General features: G+C 39.7%; 2 protein-coding genes across 16 annotated transcripts in view; one reads left to right on the top strand and one right to left on the bottom strand.

The window, feature by feature from the left end:
• Window positions 1-17,435, bottom strand: part of rps6ka1 (ribosomal protein S6 kinase a, polypeptide 1) — a 53,492-nt gene extending 36,057 nt beyond the window's left edge. For 2 of the 6 annotated variants that reach the window (XM_039785149.1, XM_039785147.1), the window contains exons 1-2: window positions 17,266-17,435; window positions 4,276-4,320 (exon numbers count right to left, since the gene is read on the bottom strand). In XM_039785149.1, the coding sequence (XP_039641083.1) occupies window positions 4,276-4,320; window positions 17,266-17,403 (183 nt within the window). In that variant the 5' untranslated portion in view covers window positions 17,404-17,435. Of the gene's footprint in view, window positions 1-4,275; window positions 4,321-10,925; window positions 11,566-17,259 lie in introns of those variants that run through there. The other 4 variants (XM_039785148.1, XM_039785146.1, XM_039785152.1 and 1 more) reach the window with 2 other exon arrangements.
• The window catches only part of cnksr1 (connector enhancer of kinase suppressor of Ras 1), a 29,877-nt gene continuing 22,986 nt past the window's right edge, over window positions 17,317-24,207 (top strand). For 6 of the 10 annotated variants that reach the window (XM_039785135.1, XM_039785136.1, XM_039785137.1 and 3 more), the window contains exons 1-4: window positions 17,317-17,453; window positions 18,777-18,934; window positions 21,894-22,129; window positions 22,519-22,603. In XM_039785135.1, coding sequence (XP_039641069.1) covers window positions 17,402-17,453; window positions 18,777-18,934; window positions 21,894-22,129; window positions 22,519-22,603 — 531 coding nt within the window. In that variant the 5' untranslated portion in view covers window positions 17,317-17,401. Of the gene's footprint in view, window positions 17,454-18,776; window positions 18,935-21,893; window positions 22,130-22,518; window positions 22,604-23,327; window positions 23,626-24,207 lie in introns of those variants that run through there. The other 4 variants (XM_039785141.1, XM_039785142.1, XM_039785145.1 and 1 more) reach the window with 2 other exon arrangements.

Genomic DNA, 24,207 nt, shown 5'->3' on the forward strand with positions numbered 1-24,207 from the left:
CAGTCCCGTGAAATCAACAGCTGAAATCTCACACTCTTTTTACTTCCTGTAGCACTTCTTACTTGAAAACTGGGGCTGTCATATCCATTGTTTCAGCTTTTTGAACAAATAATTCTCCCAGGTATTCTCCAGGGCGATGAGGTTGATGCGATTTGTTGCTAGAAATAGGTCCATTTCCACACTTGGGGGAGCAGATCACCGTAAGCCTGGCTTATTGCCAGGGAGTAAATTGCTGGGTAATATCATCCCCCTGCGACGAGACAGACCAGATGAGTACCCTCTCAGGTGACTGTGCTCTGCTGTCTGATCGTCCCATCAATACACCAAAGGTCATTTGCTGTTAACAGCTACTGTTCTGTCACACCAGAATCTAAGTTCTTTTTAAAGTTTTTTTTAGGTCTTTTAAAACTGCACTAAAAAGGATGAGAGCTGCAAAAAAAAAGCCAAAGAAATGTGCAATAAAACCAGAGATGGCTGTTATAGTCTTTTCACTTCCAGTGCTGAGAGTGTACTAGTTTTATTCGTTCTATTTCATTGTAAATTGAATTTCTTTGGGTTTTGACAAAACAAGCAGTTCAGAGAAAACATGCTCTCTGAAACTTTGGTTTCCAAACTTTTTGTTTTGTGATCCCTTCTTATGAAGCAATATGTCCTTGCAACCCAAGAGTTACTTTCCCCTCTCAGATTGTTTTATCCGAATCATTTTTATAAGTTTCAAGGTGTGAAACTATACAGTATTTCACAAGGAAGAAGCAAAGATGAGAGAAAAGTTTAAAAAGATGTTAGATTGAATTGACAATCTCTTGTAGGGGTAAAAACCCTCAGGATAGAAAACATTGGACTAAATTAATTGATGAAAAAAAATGACAGACTAATCAGTTACAGCCCTACTCAACACAATATAACTTACCTCACTTCCCCTGTCCTAAAACAGACAACAATAAAGGTTATAGGAAGAAAAAAATAAATAAATAAATAAATAAAATAAAAAAAAAGACAGTCACTGGGTTAAAGGAACACACCGACTTATTGGGAATTTAGCTTATTCACCGTAACCCCCAGAGTTAGACGATACATACCCTTCTCATCTCCGTACGTGCTGTAAAGCAGTCGGACGGCTCCAGCGGCATCAGCCCATCACAGAACAGGCAGGTGAATGGTTCCGGTAATCCTACTGCTCCGAATAAGTGACAAAATAACACCAACATGTTCCTATTTACATGTTGTGATTTGTAGAGTCACGGCGTGTACAAAAACAGGCGGAAGAATATAGTACTTTGGCGGGGTGATCTGCTCGCAGCAAACCTGTCTGAGAATATAGTTCCCGGTTTGTTTACGGTTAGAAGATGGCTGTGTCTCATGTTACGTTGTTTTTTGTACACGCTGTGACTCTACAAATCACAACATGTAAATAGGAACATGTTGTCATAATTTTGTCACAATTCGGAGCAGTAGGCTAGTTGGAACCAGTTACCTGCAGGATCTGTGCTGGGCTAAGCTAATGCTGGAGCCGTCAGACAGCGTTACAGCACGCACGGAGATGAGAAGGGTATGTATCGACTTTTCTTACTCTGGGGGTTACGGTGAATAAGCTAAATTCCCAATAAGTCGGCGTGTTCCTTTAAAACACTGAACAGTAGCCTGCCAAGGTACCTTACCTTCTGCTTCAGGTTAATGGCTCAGAAAAAGCATGAGAGAGACAAAAGCGCCGCTATTAGCAGAGTAATATGCTCTTGTGTATTCACCCATTTTTACAGCATGTGAAAGCCAGAGAGGTGTCAGGACAGAGAAGATTGCTCATTAGTGGTGTCGAGGTCTTCTCCAGGGGCAGAGGACTGACTCAACTTTACCGCCCTCAATACCACACACGTACACACATACACACAAACAAAGTCCTACCATATTCTAGGGACAATCCCTTTACTGTATTAAAGCGTATTTCAGGTTTAAACTTTAGTTCAGCCAGCAAGGGCAGACACTGTCCCCCTCCTCAGTCTCAATCGTTACCTTTATCCCCTCCCCCTCTCTCACCCTCCGTCCTCCCCATTAGGTCTGCTGGAGCCAGGTAACTCCCATGGCTGGAGTAGATAACAGCAGCCATTATCAAATTCCCAGCATTTAAACAGCAGCTCGGCATCGATCGCCGTAGCGCCTGGTTACAACTGCCTTGCCCGCATCGGTGCCAGAATGGTCTAGGGACAAGGTCTACCCCCATCCACAACAGCCATGATCTGATGCCTCAGTGTGACATATTTTTTTTTATACGGACTTATTTTCACCATATGCACATCAAAATCCAACATCATATTATGCCATCTCACACCATCGATCCTTTTGTTTGAGATCAATGAGCTACCTCTCCTGTAAAATCACAGGCAGACAATCCCTAAACCCATTTGGAGGTCGTCCTAATTAACAAGATTACATAACTGATCAGATTACTGAAATACTCCCCAATCAATTAGCACAACATGTTATGCACATAATTACAGCACTACCCAGGCCTGAGCAATAATTAAATATAAATAGACTTTCAGCAGAGTCACATTCTGATGATATGATTAGGGATGTACCAATCCAATACGCTTGTATCAGCACCTATACTGACCTTATTATGTGGATCGGGTATCTGCCATGATGTGACCAATCCAGTTTGTTTTTTCAGCATAATTTTTCAGTCACATTTATTGTGCCATGACAAGCAGCTAACTGTAGTGACACAGACATCTCTGGCATCATGTTGAAGCCCGGGCCGTCTCTTCCTATTAGAAGAAACCAGTATTTTTTTTTTGAGGATTTATAAAAAGGTTTTTTCCAAAAACTGCCCTTATATTTTACATCACTCTTTGGCTGAAGAGTTGGAACACATCACATCCGCTCACAGGATTGGTTAGTGCTGCAGGTTCCTAGAACTATCACTGATCTGGAAAAGACTATGCACCATACATTTGGAATAAATGCAGTGTACTTCGGAGTTTAATAATCTGGTTACAATGGGTCATATCAGAAATCTAGTCAAAATCCTGATTGGATTTAGCTGTGACTTTCTAAAATTGTTTTAATTGACTTATTATTTTATCATATTTTTGTAACAATCACAATTGATACTGTACATTTAGAATTGTTCCTATGTACTCAGGTCTCTCTCGAAAATGAGATCTCAATGGGAATTACTGAACTGTATCAGTTAGATAAGATCAGTGGTTGTGTTAATGATTCGGAGCAAGTTGTAATAAAAACTAAAATAAGTTATAGAAGATTTTGGTTTTGATTATTTGATATGCGATTTTGCATACATTTGGCATATCATGTATGTATCGATATTAAAAAAATATATATCCATATTGATATCATGATAATGATATTGCCCAATTTCCTAAGAAGCCTGTGTCTTTTTTCCCTTGCCATCAGACATCAATGGCTTTGACCTGTGTGCTGGCTCCTTTGATTGAAACCCCACTCTCATCCAGCACACTCAGCTCTCCCTTAGTCACAGCACATTGTTCTGAACTGAAAGAAAAGACGAAATTGCTCTTCAGACTCTATACCCCTCGAGAGCAAGGACAGAAAAAAAGAAAGAGGCTAAGCGAGAAGGAACATTTCTCTGTCCTCTGCTACATGGCTGGAGAGTAATAGTCTACAGGAGGAAACAGGATCACGTTTCAGAGCGGGACAATAAAGCGTAGAGGCCAGCCAGGAGGCAGGAAAGGGCTGACTCGATGCTTCTCAGTGTGTGTGTGTGTGTTTCTGTACGTAAAAGCTTGCGTGTATTTGCCTCTGTATAATATGCTAACAGAACACATGAGGACATGCAGAATGTTTAACACTATGGCCCTATTATATTAACCCAGACACATCTCTATACACAAAGTAGCTTGACTGTCGCTCAATCAGCCCCACGCAGACAGTATTCAACACATTAAACTCTGGCTAGCTAATGCCCTGTGAGGGCTGTCAATGCAATTGCTAAATGAATACATCAATGCAGAGTCACACATTTGCGCAGACACGGAGTGAGAGCATGGCAGCTTTCTTTTTCTCCTTTAATAGAGATGGAAATGGCTCAACTTAAGCTTTACACAAGAATTTGCCCTTTGATGGAATTTTGCCTTCTGCTGCTCGCCTTTACAGAAACAAAAAGCACAAACAAAAGCCAAAGAATTTTATGCTGTGTCCAAATACTCACTCTAATGTATTGGATGTTAGGTTGCATGAATAGTGAGTCACATTTGTGTCTCTATATTTGTGAGTGTGTGTTCCAGAGATGCCATGTACCTTGACAGCAGGCGTGACTCCATCCTCAGCAATGCTCTGCCCATTCTGTCAAGAAAGCAGATGTGAGAAACAGTTAGTGTGATAGTGAGTGCATATATTATACTGTGAGTGTCTGTGTGTGTGTGTGTGTGTGTGTGTGTGTGTGTGTGTGTGTGTGTGTGTGTGTGTGTGTGTGTGTGTGTGTGTGTGTGTGTGTGTGTGTGTGTGTGTGTGTGTGTGTGTGTGTGAGTGAGTGAGTGAGTGTGTGTGTGTGTAAAACCAGACACAGTAAGAGAGGGAGAGAGAGAGAATATTTGCAAGACTGTGTGGGTGGCAACAGTCCACTGTATCCAGCACTTTGCTCCTCAGCCGGCAAACCTAACAATCTAGGGCTGACACACAAATGCACATCCTTCATCCGTTCCCCAGTAGGTAAGTCTGGCAGAAAAGGGTAATCATTGTTATTTGCAAAACAATGGCTCGCTGAAGGCTATTTGGAAAATCAACATACAGCAGAAGTGGGTGGCTAACTTTGAACATCTATCTATAATTTCAGTCAGATTATAGGATTAGATGTGTGTATCATTCTGTTGCACACAAAGGTAGAAAGGAGAATGATAAGAAGGAGGTTAGAGGTTATTATATGAGACACATGATATAATTTTTAAAAAGCAGGGGCCATTAGGATCACTTGTCATTGCCCTTGTAAAGTCTACACAGGAACAAAAAATACAACCTCAGTAAGATAGGTTGTCTAACTGACTCGTAGCATTTATACATTCAGGATCCCAGATCATCATATTTTGGACAATCGGAAAGTTTTATTTTTGACTTTCTAACTCAGGTGAGGTGCAGAGAAGCAAGTCCTAGATCCATCTGTCCAGATATTGGAAGTCGAATGCAGTTATTGGTTGAGTGTGTCAAATTATGAGTAATAAAATAATATATATTATCAGACATGGTGTTAAATTAGATGATTTGCATATAATTTGATGGGTCCTAATATTTTCCCCCCCAGTTTTTATTTAAAAAATTGAAACCCAAATTCAGAGGGCTCACTTTCAAGATGATGAACAACGTAACCTGTTGCAAGGAAACAGTTTATCACTGTCTGCCGTTAGTGGGACTAGTAATACAATAATAAGTGTCTCATATCTTTCATTCTTACAAAATATATGTTTTCTAGAACTTTAGAAACAATAGAGAAATGTCAAAATCAAATCAACCTTTAGTCCCTGGTGTGGGTCAAGCTCCAAAAACACAGGATCCTACACTTCCCATAATGCAACTTAGTAGAGTCTTTCATCAGTCCCTTCCTGTTCTAAATGCCCATGCCTTTCAAACGTCAATCCTCCAGTATGTAATGCAAACATTTTCTGGTAAAAATATGTAGTAATCAAGCCGAAGCCAAGGTTACAAAAGAGTGTAATTTTCTCAGACTTGACAAAGTTCCTCCAGAGCCACAGAAACCTACAATACAATTGTTTTCACAGGCTGACTACTCCCTGTGGACAGTACATTGACCATAACATGTTAAATGGGTGGATTGGGCTTTTAATGATGTGGTATCCCTCTGACACATCTGAAAATAAATCTATGATAATAAATGACCCCTTCCAACGAAAAAACCTTCCCCACCCCCCCCCTTTTTTTTTTTTTTTTTTTTTTTTTTTTACTGAGTTGTAGAAACTTTCTGCATGAAAAAAAAAACTCTTCCCTCTTCCTTTATACTGCACAAAATACAATAACAATGACAAGCAGTGGCCTTAACAATGAAACACTAAACAGAAAGGGTATACAGTGCGAGACGTAAAAGGAAGCACAGGCAGGGACAAGAAAGCTTTGCTAAGCTCTTGGATACTGAAGAAAAAACAACAACTTCTGAACAGAAAGAACACAGACTCTGGAATTAATTTACGTCGCTGTAAAGCCTCACAATACATTCTGTGCTGAGAAATTGGATGCGTTTGGCAACTGGATATACTTCCTTATTTCCTGCTTTCTAGCAACAACCAACAGTTATAAGATGGATTGGTGCTACAACCCGGGACTTTTTACAGACCAAAAGTTCATCTGGTTGGACTTTAATCATCATCTCAAGGGAGGCAATTTAATTGTGCCAGTCATAAAAGCTGTAATGTGTGGTGGCAGGAGAAATGGAAACCATTAAGCGGCCAAGTGCAGTTCGAAGTCAAACACAGATGTGTTTTAGGAGTCGTAATCTCAAAAAGGAAACCAAGAGGAAGTGCAGTGTGTGTTATTTGTTAAGATGGGCTTTGTAGACAAATCTAATCTCAAAGTGAAATCTTCTCACTTTTCCTTCCTTTTATCCCATATGCCATCAGTTAGATGTGTGTGGTGGGCTTTGTTTAAGCCGTATGGTGAAGACCAGTGGTGGGAATCCTAAGTGAGTGAGTGAAACTGTCTGTCTCTGTGTGTGTGTGTGTGTGTGTGTGTGTGTGTGTGTGTGTGTGTGTGTGTGTGTGTGTGTGTGTGTGTGTGTGTGTGTGTGTGTGTGTGTGTGTGTGTGTGTGTGTGTGTGTGTGTGTGTTCAACAATGCCTCCCCTAATGTTGCACGTTGCTGCTCAACACATTTCAACCTCATTAGCTTTGCATGGCTGATCCAAGTGGCCCAGTTAATGGTGCTTTCCCTCCCCTGGGCTTCCTCAATGAGAGCGCACTCACAAAAACTTTAATAAACAAACAAGATTTAGAAAAAATTGCAAGGCAGTGCATGAATTATACTGTGCAAGTAAACATATAGGTAAAACGATACAAGATGCACACAAGTTCACTGAAGATATTTACAGGCCGCATGTAGCCGACTAACCTATTAAGCCTGCCAGAGCCAGAACTTTTAATTTCTCACAGGACTCCTATATGATAAGGCAAAGTAAACAAGCTCAGAGCACTCATGCTGTGTGTGTTTGATAGATAAATCTGCACTTTAACATCGCAATTAGTGCAGCACTGCCCTGTAACTAGGCAACTAAGAAATACAGTAACCATTCTTTTGTCTGTTCCTGTAATCCTATCTGACTAAATTTCTTGTAATCTCACCTGTCAGTGAGTATTGACAGCAGGTCACATTACTAATGTCCTCTTTTGGTCAATGCCAGACAATGGAAATAGCTATTTCCAGCCTCTTCTTAATGTTTGCTAAAAGGCTTCTCTCTAACATAGGCCACCATACAGTCTTAGCTACACTGACAGGTTAACTTTTCAACTCTGAAAGTCAAAAGAAATAAGGACTCACTTTCTCAGAACACCTATCAAGCAAAAGAGTTTGTTATCACATGCCCACCCAGCCCTGCTCAGGTGTTCAACAGGTCACACCCAGATTAGCTGCAGATAAGCATAAGCACATAAATGCACACACTAGGCAAAGCAAGAATGTGAACTTAACTTCAGCATGCACACACTTACTCAACATACTCAAGTGTGCCTCTGCTGACCACACCTGGCTTGCAAACAGGGCACACATTCCGTACGTTAACCCTACTTTCTCCTCTACATGGCCCGTTACGTAAGAATTGGAGATCTCTCTCTCTCTCTCTCTCTCTTTTTTTTTTTTTTTTTTTTTTTTTTTTTTTTTTTTTTTTTTTTTTTTTTTTTTTTTTTTTTTTTTTTTTTTTTTTTTTTTTTTTTTTTTTTTTTTTTTTTTTTTTTTTTTTTTTTTTTTTTTTTTTTTCTCTCTCTCTCTCTCTCTCTCTCTCTCTCTCTCTCTCTCTCTCTCTCTCTCTCTCAGATAGGAGTTTAGGATGTTAAAGTAAATGGCCAGTTCAGTTTGAAGCAAAGAAAAGTGAGGCTGGCGGTGAAAATAATGCATTTAAGAATGAGTACAAAGATTGAGAAAAGAAAACTGAAATGAAACAATAGCCATTGTGAAGAGTGGCCACAAAACAAACCATTTTGAACAAAACACAGGTTGGAACCACAAAACTAAACCAGCTAAATGTGTCTTCATAATAAAAATAAATCAACATTTTTAACTAAAAGCAAAAAAAAGCAGCAAGGAACTAAGGGCTTAGTTACAAAACAAAAAAGTCACTTCTTCCATAAATACAGACATGTTTGTGCTTTAAGTAAACATAATTCTTGAGTTTTAAGAACCTAAATTTTACATTCTTTAATCCACCGCTCCTGGCCCTCTGACACTGTGGAAATTAGACCTCTTCGACTTATATTAGAGTTCCCCCACTTTAAGCTATAGTAAGCATAATGATATAGCTGCGCTATTGTTACCTCCGCCAAGGAGGTCATGTTTTCGGCTCGGTTTGTCTGTCTGTTTGTTGGTCTGTCAGCAGAAAAGCCAGTAAATCTGATTTCCATTCATGACACCTTCCAAACACAAACACTCACTCACACATAATGAGGGATGGGAGCAGACTTCTCATCTGCTGCCATATCATAGCAAGTCACTTTGTGTGATTTGCGCAGATGAGAATTGTGTCTTTATGATATCCTTCCATCGTTTATTTTCCAAATTAGCCAAAAAATGTGTCTCTCTGTGTCGGTCCCATCTGTCTATGACAAGCAGACCCTTTGCCATGCCTCCTGTTTGACTCTTCCAACATGTTCACTGGCATGGCCTCCAGTTTCACTCGCTCTTTCTGCTCAATCAATCAATCTGAACCCTGAGCGGTCTCACTCTGCCATCAGGAACCAAAGTGTGCAGCTGGCTGGTAGGTTGGTGGTGACAGAGATAAATGGCACAGATCCCACTCTGACTGGCCCGGAGTGACTGGTGCGATCAAATCAATTACAGATACTGGATTTCAGGGGACCGATGCAGACATGAGAGAACAAAAATAATTTCTCCTTACTATATATATATATATATATATATATATATATATATATATATATATATATATATATATATATATATATATATATATATATATATATATATATATATATATATATATATATATATATATATACTGTATTTTTAGCAATGTTCTCACAAATCTGGTTATGAGCGACTTGTGACTACCGTATTACACGCAAGAAAAGCAGGGTATTTTTTTTACAGTATTAAACTTAGCACTCTTCACAGGCTCAGCACCACCATCTGTTCAGCTGTGATGATATGCTACTCAGCCAACTCATGTGCTGCAGAATTCTGTAAATAGTGGAGTCTGCGGGACAAACTAAGTCACTGTTTAAAAAAAAAGTGCTTCTTTCTGCAATATTAGCAGATGGTTGGAAATGGTCTTCCATTCATCATAAGCACCGCTGCACCGTTAACATTTGTCTGCTCTACAATTAACTGTATCTGCAAGTGCACAATAAATAATGTCTACTTCCTCAATAGTGGTAGTACTTTTCTAATTAATTGCATAGCTTAATTAGTCAAGACTCATTACCTTGTCTTTCATGAGTTAGGCCTCAAGTTTAATTAGCAAAATCAGTTCGTGAGAATAATTTTTGACAAAATTTCTGGCAAATAATAATCATACTGATCATTCGTAAAGCTGATTGAGGACACGGTGTAATATGGTGTACAGAGCTATTAATTGTCTGACTAATTTTAAAAACGATTTTAGCTAGATGACTACAGATATCATATTGCAAACAGGGAAAACAGAAAGTGATTTTTTTTAAAACCAGTGTAGCCTAATGTGACACCGGTTGCTTCCACGCACCCCATGTCTACTCATCATTACCATAATGTGATAGTTGCATATTCAGTAAGCAAACAGTCTGTTCAAGAGGCAATTGAAGAGTACATGAATAATGATGCTACATCAGAATAATGGGGGTCTGGATTCTCTCTCTCTCTCTCTAATTGTAAAACATAAAATCTTTATAAGAGTGCATGCTCAACAGTTTCATCCTCGACCTGCTAGTATTCAGACACTTCCAACAAGACACTTCAATTAAAACTGCAGAGAAAACACACACTGATACTGTATAGCATGACACTGGCGGCACAAGTGTGGGTGTAGATTAAACTGTAAAACATTAGCAAGAATAAGAAAAAGGAAATAATAGACTAATTCGGCAGCATACATTACAGAACTCAAACTTTAAATTGTACATTATGGAATTATAAATGTACTACTTACTTGAATGTTATACATGAGCCAAGAAGAGTTTGTCTCTACCTTTTATGTGATACCATGTGATTTGTGAGTAGACTTTACACTAGAGAATTCCCTGGAAACCACTTGTGAGAGCAGTGACAGACAGTGAGGATGAGACAGTACATTTCCTTCAGATTACAGACCAGTCTTCTCTCTGGTGCTGAGCTTCAGGAATACGAGAAAGTGAATTAATTCTAAATTGAGCTCTGAAAGCTACCTTTGGGACGAATTAAAAACTCTCACATGAACAGGTCATAATGAAACACGTCCCTATTGGTTAAGACTGCCAATCATAACATAGCCCTGCATGATTGTCTCCAAAGAGCGGTCTAGAATCTATCCATCAAATGTTGACTTGCCACGATTAAAAATGCACACTTTATTTACACTGGACCTACATTATGAATTATGTATTAGGTCTACTCGCCGCCAGCTTTGCATGTAGGCTATAGTTTAACATAACTTTAAATTGAGGTCTAATGTGTGTTCACACCTTGTGCGCCATTTTACCTTAACCAAACAAAGTCTGGTCAAACAATGCATGCAAAATAGCGTCGACATATTTCACCTCTCATTACCTCCGTTTCCAGCTGCAATAGTTCCATAGTGGGCCATGGCTCCGCGATCTGAGCAAGAGGCATGTTCTCAGGATTTTTAGTTTCCCTCTCAGCTGCTCAAGTACGAATTCGGTCTCCCTAGATCTTGTCGGTGCCGCTTGTGTCAAGTGCACTTTACCGAGAAGCTCCTTACTCAGGTCCAAAAGTCCAGGTGGAGTAGATTTATCAGCACTTTGCTCTCTGCTGCTCAGGGAAGAAGACGCTGCAAGCACAACCAAGAGCTTTTACAAACAATTGTAATCCCCTGATTTGACTCCGGCGGCGGCGGCTGTCCACTTGTGTGTATTTGTTGAAAGTGATAATCCAGCTGAAACTCCCATAAACACCAAACAAACCCTCTTGTCCTTTTAGGTACGCACAGTGTCTTGTCGTGATTTGGGTTTGGCAAGCGGGAGAGCTGAGGAGAGCCCAACAGTGGGATCCTTTTACAGGGCTGGGAGTTAATGCCACCTGAAAGAATAAGCCTGAGTCCGTGCTGTCTTTGCAATCGACGCCGTATCAGATCTCATCGGCTTCCTCCCTGTGTAGCCTACTTGTGATTTCTCCCGGTTCCCAACCGTGTGCGACGCGCGGAGACACCTCACTGTGGCTCTGTAGTACTGAGCAGGCTCCAGCTCGAGCTGTTATTGGAGGACTCCTGCAGGATTTTATCCAGCCCCCTTTTTTACTTGTTCCGCCCAGGGCTGACCGTGCCATCATCTGGCGGAGAGATGAACTGCAAATACGTAATGCAGACTAGAGCCTGCTATTTATGAACGGCATGCTTTCTTTGATGCTTGTGGTGCAGCAGGTGCATCATAGGAGTAATGGAGATCCTCTGCGTTCAAAGGAAAACCTCTCAATCAGTTAATGAATGGAAATGAATGGCAGCCAAAGAGAGCTATGTGGCTGAATGTGTAGGTCTACTGTGAACTGACAAAAGATGGATTTGCAGGGCAAAGCAGAGTGTGCAACTGACTTTTCATGTCAGCTTTTTTACTAAACTACAATATGTTTTGAATTCTATGAGAATATTTTAGTGCACATTGCCTTTAGTCCCACATCACAACTTCCTCTAGGTCTAAAAACAACACACCAGTATGTTGCAAAGAGTTACATAACATAGATTACACAATGAATGCAATGTAAAGACTCGAAGAGGCTGGAATTTGGGTCGTGACTATTGCTGTTTGATTCTGTCCGGACATTACATTGATGAAGCACGCTTTTCATTGACAACAACTCTTGTAATGGTCCTTGAAATCTTCAGTGATATAATACATCACATCCCCCCTGCAAAACATTTATGCTTCATTCACTGCCGAGTGGATTTTGCTCTTGGCTAGCTTTGGTTACTATTGGCAACTGAAGAGCATCAAACAGCCTCGCTGTGGATGGATCGGACACATTTTTTATTCAAATTTAAGATCATGAAGGCATGGCATTTCATGGGGGAAAAAAAATGAATTGGTATGAAGTGGTCTTTTGATGGGTATGTAGTTTACAAATATGCAAAAATGCGGCTGCAACATTTATGAAGCCATTTAAATCATGTCAACCTGCATATACCAGTCTGAGCTTTGTGACAGGTTAGATCTAAACATGTCCTATCTTATGTAATTGCATATAATGTTCTTGACACATCTGCGGCTTTTGGACTTCCAAGCTGTTAACATGCAACACCTTGTCTTTTCACTACAGAAAAAAACTGTCACATTCATTCATTCATGCCTGAAGGTTTACTGCAGTCTTAATCTATTCATACATTAGTTTCTGTAGATGATTTGCTAATATTTCTGCACATATAGCATGCTTACATGATCCATTATTCTGAAGTGATGCAACAGATATTAATATATTAAAACCTGTTTGTTGGCACCTTTTCCACCACATTTCCACACACCAGGGAAGCAGAAGGGAGTCAATAGAGAGCTAATTTATTTTCTGACAAATCCATACCACCAAAGGGGGTCTGAAGGTAAGATTACAACACAGAGGAGAAGGGTTATCAATCACACTCACATTGTATGTAATATTCAAAGTCACTGCCCTCCCAAAGCTTACATTAACCAATTTATCTTGATGATGGATAAGCAGCTGCTAAGGGCACGCTCATGACACCTAATAATGCTATATTGATGGTATTTAGTGCCGCAGTGCGACCATTGCTGTTTTTTATATCATATCATCCTCTTTCCTCTGCCACTCACATTACTTACTATTTACAGCTCCTCCTGTATGATATCAAGTATTTCACATGTACAGTTTGATCCTTTGGTGAAAGTGAAGGGTGTATTAAAGACAATTCATGGGAATGGACAAAAGAAGATGATCCAGAAGGGTGAAAAGTCTTCCCAAGAGGCCTGGGAGTGGGGAGGGTGAGCTCTTTTTAACAATGATGCTTTCCCAAAATCAATACATTGTAAGGTGAGGGTTTAGTGGCCAGACAGAAACAGACAACCTATCAGAAAGTCCATTGATCTTGATTGACATGTTGTGTCTGTTGGTCGATGTGAAGTACATTGCTATTCTGACTGCAGGGAATCTCTTGTCTTGTGACATCACAGGTGACAGCGATGACTCAGAGGTGTCTCCTGTCCAGAATCAGAGACTCCAGGGATACCCTACCCCCCACCTTCAGCTAGACAAGAAGCATCATGGGTAATATGATTCAGTCCAGCTTGCCATTCATGTGCAAGGAGCAAAACTCCACCCTGAATTGTTGGTCTATTGACGCAGAAGCGAAGCGTTCGGAGCTGTGACTGAATAGATGGCAGATTTGGTGCCCAAACTAGACTGCACACTGATGCAGAAATTTGACACTGCTGTTTAACCTCATTTTCAGTTTGAGATGAAATCACAGATGTGGAGGAGACGGAGAGCGATGTGTAGTACGCAGAAGGAGAAACAGTGCATCATACAATGTGTGTGTATGTAGCACTACACAGTGCAATTAAAATGGAAATACATGCATATTCCTGTTGTGAAGTGGCAGCTAGTTCTGAGCCAGCATCTCGAAGTTCATCTGTTCATTTATTACTGCTGCTTTTCTCTGATTCATTTTTTTTCTTTTACTTTATTTAGCCTTTGTCACACTGCCATATACGTGTATATATTTTTGATCTAATGTGCAGCTTTGTTTCTTTATTTATGTTCTGTAAATTTTGTGTTTGCTTTGTCTGTATTTCCTTTATTTCTTCTTCTGATTTTATTCCACTATTTGTTTTCTGCTTTTCAACTGTGATACACGCTAGTAATAGTAGGGTTTCCTTACTCACTGCACTTACTTAATTGGGTGAAAGAAAGTTAATTTACATAAAAGGTATACTCCTTGAATGTCTGTCACCTGTGGGACCATCTTTATGGTAATGACTTTGAAGTACGCACCGATTTTAAAGAGAGATCACAGTGTATCTGTATTTGTATTTGTGTGTATGTTGGAATTACCTTGAATTATGAAATAAGTTTTTCACAATTATTTCTGTTTATATTCTGTATTACTTTCCCTTTCCTATCCTCCATTATAATGATGAGTAAGGCTGAATTGCATAAAAGAGATTAAAATAGAGTTCATGCACCAAGCAAAATGTTTAGTTAATCCAAGGGGTTCATTTGTTGATGCTACTTAGGCAATTGACTCCACTTAAAGACAAATGCGTCCCAGCATTGAAGCACAACACTAAATATACCCCATCTAAATACAGCATTTAAAGACTGATGGGAATGGTATTTTAGTTACAATAATACTCAATACAGTAAATGTAATCTTACTGCACTTCATTTCAGTATAAATGTAATACTCTGGGTGTGTCAGGTTTCTGCACCAGTGCTTTTAGACCTTTTATAATAAGTCCTTCTTAGCCTAGCTCATGTCTGCAGTGCAAGAATCAACGGCTGCAGCATAGAACAATTTAATTAGCTGCTCAATGGTGGAGCAAGGGTAATTATCCATTCTCTGCTGATAGTAGTAGGTGGCATTATAATGGTTCAAAGTTGTCTCTGTGCTATACAGAGATGATGAAGAGATAGCGTTATTGTGCTTCAAACATCAGTGGAAATATCATTTGTGCCATAAATGGCTGTGTGGTTGCAGATGGACTGGGAGGGGAATATTGACCGGTAATGGAAACAAAGAGAAAGGGAGAGAGGCTAGTTCTACACAATTCTCCATTGTTGGTTGTTAATTACAATCTTGTTTCCTTTTGTTGTCAACACGCTGTTCTTCTAGTAACAGCTCCCGATGCATAACAGAGCATGCTGACTACATCTTATGACTGTGGGTGTGCTGTCACGCAAAAACAGCAAGTTGAGACTTGAATTTGTATCTCTGGTATTTGGGCTTGGCAAAAAGGTGGGCCAAGGTCTAAAAAGAGAACCAGCTCTAAGACCAAGTTCAGCACAAACAAGCTACAGTAACACATAATTGTCTTATTGAATTTCAGATGAGAGATGGAACAAGCCATTGTAAATGTTTTGGAACATTCAAAATTAATATGTACATGAGCAGACTGTTTTTTGTTGTTGTTCAGGCTGGAAAATAAGAGAGAAAAAGAGCAGCCTAAACTTATATAAATAATGTCCACAAATGTGCTGCTATCACTGGAATAAAACCACTGTAGTAAACTGGACACGAGCACGCTGTAGTGATGGGGTAGAATGGGCTAGAAATTTAGAAAAACTGTTGGTTTTTCATTAAAAGACCAGCCTTTATTTGTCAGACTAGTGGACCGATGTCTTACATTCAAGCTCAGTTATTTTCCTTTCAGCAGAGTGCATCTTGACTCAACAGAAAATCAATCAAAATGACCAAAACCCTTTTCCACAATTCAGTATACATTTCTTTTCTGTTTAGATTTTTACATTGAAATACACTTATCCATGACTGTTGGTGAATGATGTAAAGCATATACAGTATCAAACAGAATGTGTGCCTTTTTTTCTGGCTCAAATATAAATGTGACTTTTCCCCTTCCTCTGTCCCGTTCTCTTGGTTCAAAGAGAATAACAGCAGGGGGTGCCAGATATCGGAGGGCAGCTCTTTCGTGACTACAGCCTTTTCATCAGGCGTTGCCCTTTACTTGAATGGAAACATTCAACTGCAGATTTTTTGGGATGTTGTATGATTTATTCTATGAGGAACTAACAATCATTTCCCAGTGTAGCTGACATTTACAGAAATCCTTAAGGATGCTAGACTTGATGTGATAAGCATGAATGGAGAAAACACTGCTTCAAAAGTGTTGAAAAGTAGCATTTTGATTAACTACACACATTAGGTGGACACTGTTGTTAAAAGATTAAAAGCATAATATAAAATTTTATGGAAGTGATCATTCAACATAATAACAACTTTGAACCACAAAGCCAGTGATTGCTTGGCTTATTCTGTGTGTGTGTGTGTGTGTGTGTGTGTGTGTGTGTGTGTGTGTGTGTGTGTGTGTGTGTGTGTGTGTGTGTGTGTGTGTGTGTGTGTGTGTGTGTGTGTGTTTTATGGGTAAATTATTCATGAATAAATTCCTTCAGTAATATGCTTTTGATATAATCATTGATACTTTATATAATTCAGCAAGCAGAAATGTTCTCATGTTGGCAAAACATTCGACATTAATAAAATATTGATAGGTTCAGGCACTAGTGTTTTTTTAAATATTAGAGCCCAGATGTCAACACAGTTCAAAGGATAAAATAGGAAACATTTCCGGACAATTCCCAGGAGAACAGCCTAGCCAGTGGACTAGGAAAAGAGGATTATGGTCTGGAAAACAAGTTATTTATCCCCTTAAGTCTTGTGACAATCATGCAATTGAAGGGGAACTAAAAAGTTGCATCAGAAATTGTGTGTATTTTTCTTGTAGGGGATCATAATTGTGTCCTATGTTTTAATATCTTTACATATAATATCTTTTTTTGTCCTATAAATAAGTTGCATTATAATGCAATCAAATGCAGCCTCACACTTAAGAATGACCACAGGGTTAATGAAAGGTCCTACACAAGTAGCATTATTACAGGGTTATTGTACTGCACTACACTATACAGGTATAGGTGTTGCTGTTATTATGTCCACCACTTGCCTCCACAGTCCACACACTGCTGTGAAATTACCATAGGCCCTATACGCCTTTTCCGTGCGCATGACGCGATTGTGCATGAAAGTAAAACTATGAGGGAAGTTATGAAGCCTTAAAGCTGCAGCACATTTCACACACGCACTATTCCTCCAGGTAAGGAGGGGTTGGGGATTGGGAGGGAGGGGTCTTTTCTCCTTTGAGCCTGACAGTTCCGCACTATTGGCTAACAGCAGGGGGACTCTTACCTGTACCTGTGAGGGGGAGTGCCATTCGTCATCGTCCGACTCCGAATCAGGATCAACTTTTCCTTCTTCAGGCAACCCATAGAGGTAGAAGTCAGCCAGGACGGCTTGAATCTGAACGAGCGACTGTAGCAGGACTCCGAGCATGGAGCCTATAACGTCGTGGAGCGAGGAGAGAGTCGGCGAGTGGCTCAAAGGTGAGGAACATATTGCGGATTGTTTCTATTTTTTTCACTCCTTGATCGCCTCACTGGTACTTTGGCTCGCACGGTAAAGTCAGAAATAGAATCCTCACGCAAATCCTCTTGGAAGTGAAAGGTGGAGGTGGAATGAGGAAGTGGCCTCTGCTGAGAGAGAGAAGCCACAACAGTGTTGTTCTGACCGCTGTCAACAACTCAGGTGGTTTTTATCAGAAACAGTGTACATGGTTGTCTGTTTTCTTCTAGGGCATGGTGCGTTCACTGGGCTGAATGAGTTCTTCTGTGGGCTGAATGAGTTCTTCTGTAGCCCATATTCATATTCAGAGAGTATACCCCACACTCCACTGTAAAGCGCATGAAGTAATGCTCAGTTATTTTGTTTTACAGGGTGAAATTAATGCATAATTATTACTGGTACAAAAATATCGGCCTACAGTAAAGGTGAGCAATTACCAGTAGGCTACTAGAAAGTAAATAGGCCTACATTTATTTAATTAAAGTACCGTTTTTTAGGTTTTAATTTTATGCTACACTTTGCATAAATATTGTACTTTTTATCCGTTACATTTATTCAACAGCTATAATTACAGATTCAGTTTTTACATAATTGCAGATTAAGATTTTACATGCAAAACACATGATCAGTGTATAATATAAGATCCATTGTTACAGAATAAAATATCAGTAGTAGTATCAAATAACAGTAGACCATACCCCTTGGACCAACTACAACATTGAAGCAACACTTACATATTTCTACATCAATAATAATGATCCAGTAATATAATAATAAACTGACAGGGGGCATTCTGCATAATAAGTTTTATTTCTGATACTTTACTTTACTACTAAGTACATTATGTTGCTAATACTTGTACTTAAGTAAAATGGTCTGTATCTGTATAGTGTAGTATTGCTTTTTTTTAATTAAGTAAATTATTTGAATACTCCCTCCACCACTAGCTATTCATGTAATAACACTTTTATGACATTGTATAAAGCACACTTGGGCTTTTATTTTGAAGTTGCCATCATATCAAAAACTTACACAGTTAAGAGAAAATACATTCATATCATAATATCATCATATCATTTATTAACTATTTTGCAAGTAAATTCTATAAATGACTTGTTTCACAGACACATTTTAACTCAGGATACCAGCAGCTACTGATCTTCTGCCTCTGTTAGTCCATGCTCCCTCTGCATGTCTCTGCCTGTACACACATGTGACTTTATGACTATGGGGTTTCCATTTATACTTGTGCCACTGCATGTTGTAAACCCCTAAGTGTATGTGCTTTTGTGTCCTGTTTCCAGGCCTGGATGCCCCCCTGCATCAGTACCCGGTCTCAGAGTGGCATTTATCGGGTCTCGATCTGCTCCAGCTGACCTCTCAGGACCTGGAAAAGTTGGGAGTAAATAAGATTGGACACCAGGAGCTCATACTGGAGGCTGTGGAGAAACTCTGCTCTCTGGTAAGGGACAAAGCGGAATCATGTGTTTGTGTACAGTATGTGTCCATAGCAGTGCTCTGTGTATCCAAGGCTGTGTGCCTTGTGTGTTGTGCGCGAGGAGAGCTGTTCCTCTGGATATTTACTGAGCAGTGCTCTTCTTGTCTTGCTTTGGTGTCGTGTATGTTCTGATATTAGAGCACATATGTGTGTGTTTTTTTTTACCATCACACTGTTTTTAGATCATGCTCTTGTTTGCACAGTGGAACCAGGAGTGGTTGGATAATCTTTTGCAAATCCAGCCAGAATACACAACTGGTCTTATTGCCATAAAAGTCCTGTTTCGTGCACTCAGCGCCTTTAGCAACATGCAGCAAGTTTGAGTTCAGTGCTTGACTTTCCCCCCACAAATCCCCCTAGTCGAGCATATCATAGTAAAATTGTTACTTTATTGTTCTAGCTAACATCAAAGGACTTCTCATACTTCAACTGCAACCAAAGCAGATTTAGAATTAAAAAAGCTTGCGCTGAATACTTTACATGCAAATTTTTGGGAAAGTTTGTAGTCGGCTAAAAAGACACCTCCGCCTCCTCTTTGATTCTCTATCTTTTTTCTTCTTCTGCTGCCTAATTAATTTTCCTCCCTGTCCAGTTTTGAGAGGGAGTTTAAGGACACTTAAATAGTCATGTTGGTATGTGTGTGTGTGTGTGTGTGTGTGTGTGTGTGGTTGGATGGGGTTTCCAGCTTGGTTTTTGTTTTGTTGCATTGGAAGGACTAATTGAGCAGGAAAGTATCAGGCAAGGTTACAGCTCTGGTGCTGTAACACCCTGTGAACTTAGGCCGAGGCTAAAGCTGTAGGCTGCTCAAACTGCTTGTTGTCGAATTGTTGATGTAACTCTAATACTGATGGTCATTAACGATTTAACCTAAAGTCTGTATGAATGAGTGTGTGAATAAAGTCTCCCCGTAGCAAAAGCTTCACATAAGTGCACTTGTGTGAAATTATTTAACTTAAGACAAGATTAAAAACCCATATAGACAGATGTAGGCTACTGTTTAAAGCTTGTGTGCGTATGCCTCTCAGCCTCCTCTCTGTGTTGATGCTCTGTGAAGTGCTAACAGTGTGCTCATTCATAATAACAACCATCAGACGCTCACATGGAACAGACCGAACACATTCAAGTTCACAGTTACATAATTAACAACTACATTAATAATGTTGGCGAGGCCATGAAACATTCATAGGCACTCGATGACGGTCGATTGTTCCGGCTGGTTGATGTGGAACAATAAAGCCTGACAGGTCCAAACCTCTTGATCAATGTTGAGTGGGTCACACCAATAACCTGCTTCTTCTGCAGAGGTTGTGAAGAGTCACGTCTCCCACCGCTAGGCAGAAAACTGTGATGACAGGCGTTCAGTATGAGAGAGAAGCTCAGTGTTTTTCTATTTACATTATATGTAATGTGATATTATAGCTTTGGTTAATTCATATTGTATTATACTGTATATTATACTGAGATTGTGCCTACCCTCATCAATATAAATGTGGTGGACAAAATATTAGAACCCCCTCTCACTATAACGCGACAAAACTGTAGCCGTTTTTTGAAAATTGAGCCAAAGAATCCACTTCATGATAACATTATAGGGTATATACCTACTGTTTATAATGTGGTATATTTCCTCCTAATATCTCTGGGTGTATTAGGCTGCTGTGGGCAGTGTTGCATATGAATTGTTTTGTGGCAATGTTGTATTTGTCTTACCTTGATTTATCAGATTTTGGCTGAACAGACATTACTGTGTGTTTTCTGCTTAGTTTCTTACATGATTGCAAAAGGGTTGAAATCCATGCTTTTTGGTCTAAACGTCATACCCAAATTAAAAGTGGTACAGCTCCCATATACTTTGACACTCTGGGGTGTGCCTGATATCATTGGAAAGGTAACGCTCTCAAGTTTTTGTTACAAGTGTCAGGGTGATTCTAGCCCTTACTGACAGTTACAGAGGCTAGAATGGAGGTTTTTTATTTCCGTCTCAGTCATACATCTGTAAAATGATTAGAATACACTGCTGTAAACACATCTGACAGTCAAGAACCCTTTTGCAATTATGTAAGCACATAATGTAATCTGAAAACTGCTGATTAAAAAAAACAATGCAACTGATCTCAGCTGGTATTCTGTCTGGAATGGAGTGGAATGGAAATTTCTAAGTGACCCCAAACTTTTGACTGGTACTGTATGTATGTATGTATATATGTATATATATGTATATACATACATACATATATGACATGCTGATATAAAATTACATATACTGTGATAGAGGATTTTAGCCGAATGTCTACCTCCATGTCACTTGTAATATAGCTCGATAGCAGAAACTTTTTCACCTATCAGCACTGGTAGTAAATGTCGAACTTTGAACTTTGATCAGACCAGCAATTACTTATTTCAACACGCACAATTTTTAAATTCCTCAAAAAAGAATAAAATCATCACAGAAGAGGAAACAGCACCAACAGTGGTCCAGAATGCTTTACATCGTGAAACACAGTATTTCATTCAGTTTCCACGCTGTAGTAACAAGAAAAAAGTGCTCTCTTGCTTTTAATTTAATATACATTTCAGTCCCTACCCGGTTGCAGAACCCACAGTTATGTCGAAATCACATTCTGTGAAGTGTTTTTTAAGCAGTTTTGGGACATTCTATGACTTTATTAAATGGACAGTAGAGATGTGATAGGAAATGAGGGGAGAGAGAGAGAGAGGGGGATTGACACGACACAATATAGGTCCCCAACCAGAACAAACCGGGTATGTTGCAATCACAGTATATGAAATGAATCCTAAACACTGGACCCCTGCATTCTGTGAAGTGTTGGAAGAGGGGAAGTAATGCATTAAACATCACAGATTATGTATAACATTGTGGAGTTTTTCAGGAGTCGAATAGCCCTTTAACCCATCACTTTAGTGTGTGTTTGGTGTGTGTGTGTGGGTTTTCCAGACTTATGGTATAGGTGGTGAGAACCTGCGCAGTTTGACAGAGAAGCTGCGTGCCGTTGCCCACACCCTCCAGATGGGCATCCAGGGCCGCTGGCGCCTCAACAGCTACGATGGACACAGCGCCAGCAAGCTGCCTGCTGGCGTTCTGCAGACTGTAGTGGAGCTCATCGCCTCTGCCAAAGGACTCTTCTCTTTGCTCAACAGGTCTGTAAAGAGGAAGTTATCTAACCGTTATATATACAGTACTCGAAATTCTATTTTATTCTGCAGTTATTTTTTACTCAGAAAATGTTCTCTGCTATCTCTTATACAAATAGTAGTGGCTGCAGATTTTGTTGCTGTAGGTTTTATGTAAAAAGGATGATATTTTTTGGTGTATGCATTAACGGGCTGTTTACCTGTTGTCCCCTGTTAAGAAACCTGATATCTATTCCTTAAATGTGTATCCCTCTGTGTTTGCTTTCTCTCTTTGTGTGACTTTCTAAGATCCTTAATTTGTCTTTGTTCCTTTTAATTACCAGTGTGAAATTAAATCATTGCACTTGTCCAGTCTCTAACCAGACTTATTTGAAATATAATCCCTTTTTTGCCAGGTATCAGTTTTCCCAGCTCAGTGGATACACTGCCAGCAAGAACATATTCACCTACTGCAGAGAGCTAGGAGACATTGTCCACAAGGTTGGTCCATTTATGGTTTTAAGCAGTTAAGTGCATACACATCATGTGTTACTCATAATTATATTGTATACTTATAAAACATGTATGTGTTATATTTGTCCATTTGTCCATCAAATGGCTGATTTTTGCAGCAACATTTAAAAAATGTGTCTCTCTTTATGCAAACTGAATGGCTGGTTTATTATACTTTACTGTTCATTAAAACATGAGGTGTTTTATCTTATGAGGAACAACACATACATAACCGTGTTTCTAATGGTATTGTCAAGCACACTAAACTTCCAAAGAGGAACTGCAACCTGTTGTGTGATTTCTTTTTAAAATCAACCCCTAAAAAGCAGCAAGAAAAACAGAAGCACAAACTGACTCCCTGCTCCTCGGCTTAGCTTGAGTAATGAATTCTTTATCTTTACATTCCTGGCATATTTGGAGGCAGCTGTACCTTGAAGAAGCTTAGGGTAAAATGAGTACCAAAGAGGAGGGCTGGATTCTGTTTGTGTTTACTCCTTCAGGGTAGTATGACATGTGTGAAAGAAATGGGAAGAGAAGGAATATTCATAACTGGATAAGGGTAAAAAGTGTTTACAGGTAGTAGAAGGGACAGGCCTGGATTTGTTGGAGTGCCTAGGGGAGGGAGGAGTGGAGGGAGGGAGCGAGGGTCAGGGTAAAGGAGAAGGCAGAGAAAGAAGGAGGAGACTGAAAGAGGGATTGCACCGACTGTTAATTGACTTCTGACTCCTAGTGGAGTGCCCGTCGCTGAATGAACAGCAGAGAGCGACAGGCAGAGAGAGACTATTAACTCGGAAGAACGCTGTAGCGACATTAGAGATAAAGGGCAGAAGACAGAAGTAAAGCAGAGAAGAAGACAAAAAGAAGAGGGAGCTGAAGAGATAGCAACAGAATGAGAGATAATTAGAAAGAGTTAAAGGAGGCAGTCAAAGGGGCAGAGAAGCTGTGGGTATTTAGAGGAGTTTATATATAGCCCTCTATAGCCAGCTTTGGACGCCTGCCCAGCACGACAGGTACAGTTCTCACCTCTTTGATTGGATAATTCCCCACAAGGTGATGCTTCCTTTGCCGCTTTTGCACTTTGCTAGACTGCTTAAAATGGCACAAGCCTACATGTATACACACTGTTAAGTGTATTTTTTTGCTTGTTGGTTATAATTTAAAGTTGAAAATCATTGTGTAGACTTTAAGGGATTGATAATACTGTAATGTGAGAGATCATTTGAGATCTACAGTAGACTCACCATACAAGGTTGGTCTGAACTAGATTTAGCATGTGATAAATAAGAGTTGCAGTCTTTGTGTTGGTGTACAGTTACAGCCCCTTTATTATTATACAGGAGAAGGAAGGAAGTATGAATTTAGAGAGTTATGGAGCTTGTTGACCCTGATCGGATGTTTTTGTCACTACTGAGTGAATCAGATTTGGGCCTACCGATTGTTGTTTTCATTCATCAATTGTCGGCTTAGCACTTAGAGAGTGATTAATAAGTTGAAACCCTCCGTTGCTTTTGTCGTCGGTCCCTCTCAGAGGCTGATCATCGTTTGGTAATGTCTGGCTATTGTTTGCTCAATTCCTGTTTTTGAACTTTGGT

This window comes from Perca fluviatilis, chromosome 20 (genome assembly GCF_010015445.1).
Source record: "Perca fluviatilis chromosome 20, GENO_Pfluv_1.0, whole genome shotgun sequence".
Taxonomy (NCBI): Eukaryota; Metazoa; Chordata; class Actinopteri; order Perciformes; family Percidae; genus Perca; species Perca fluviatilis.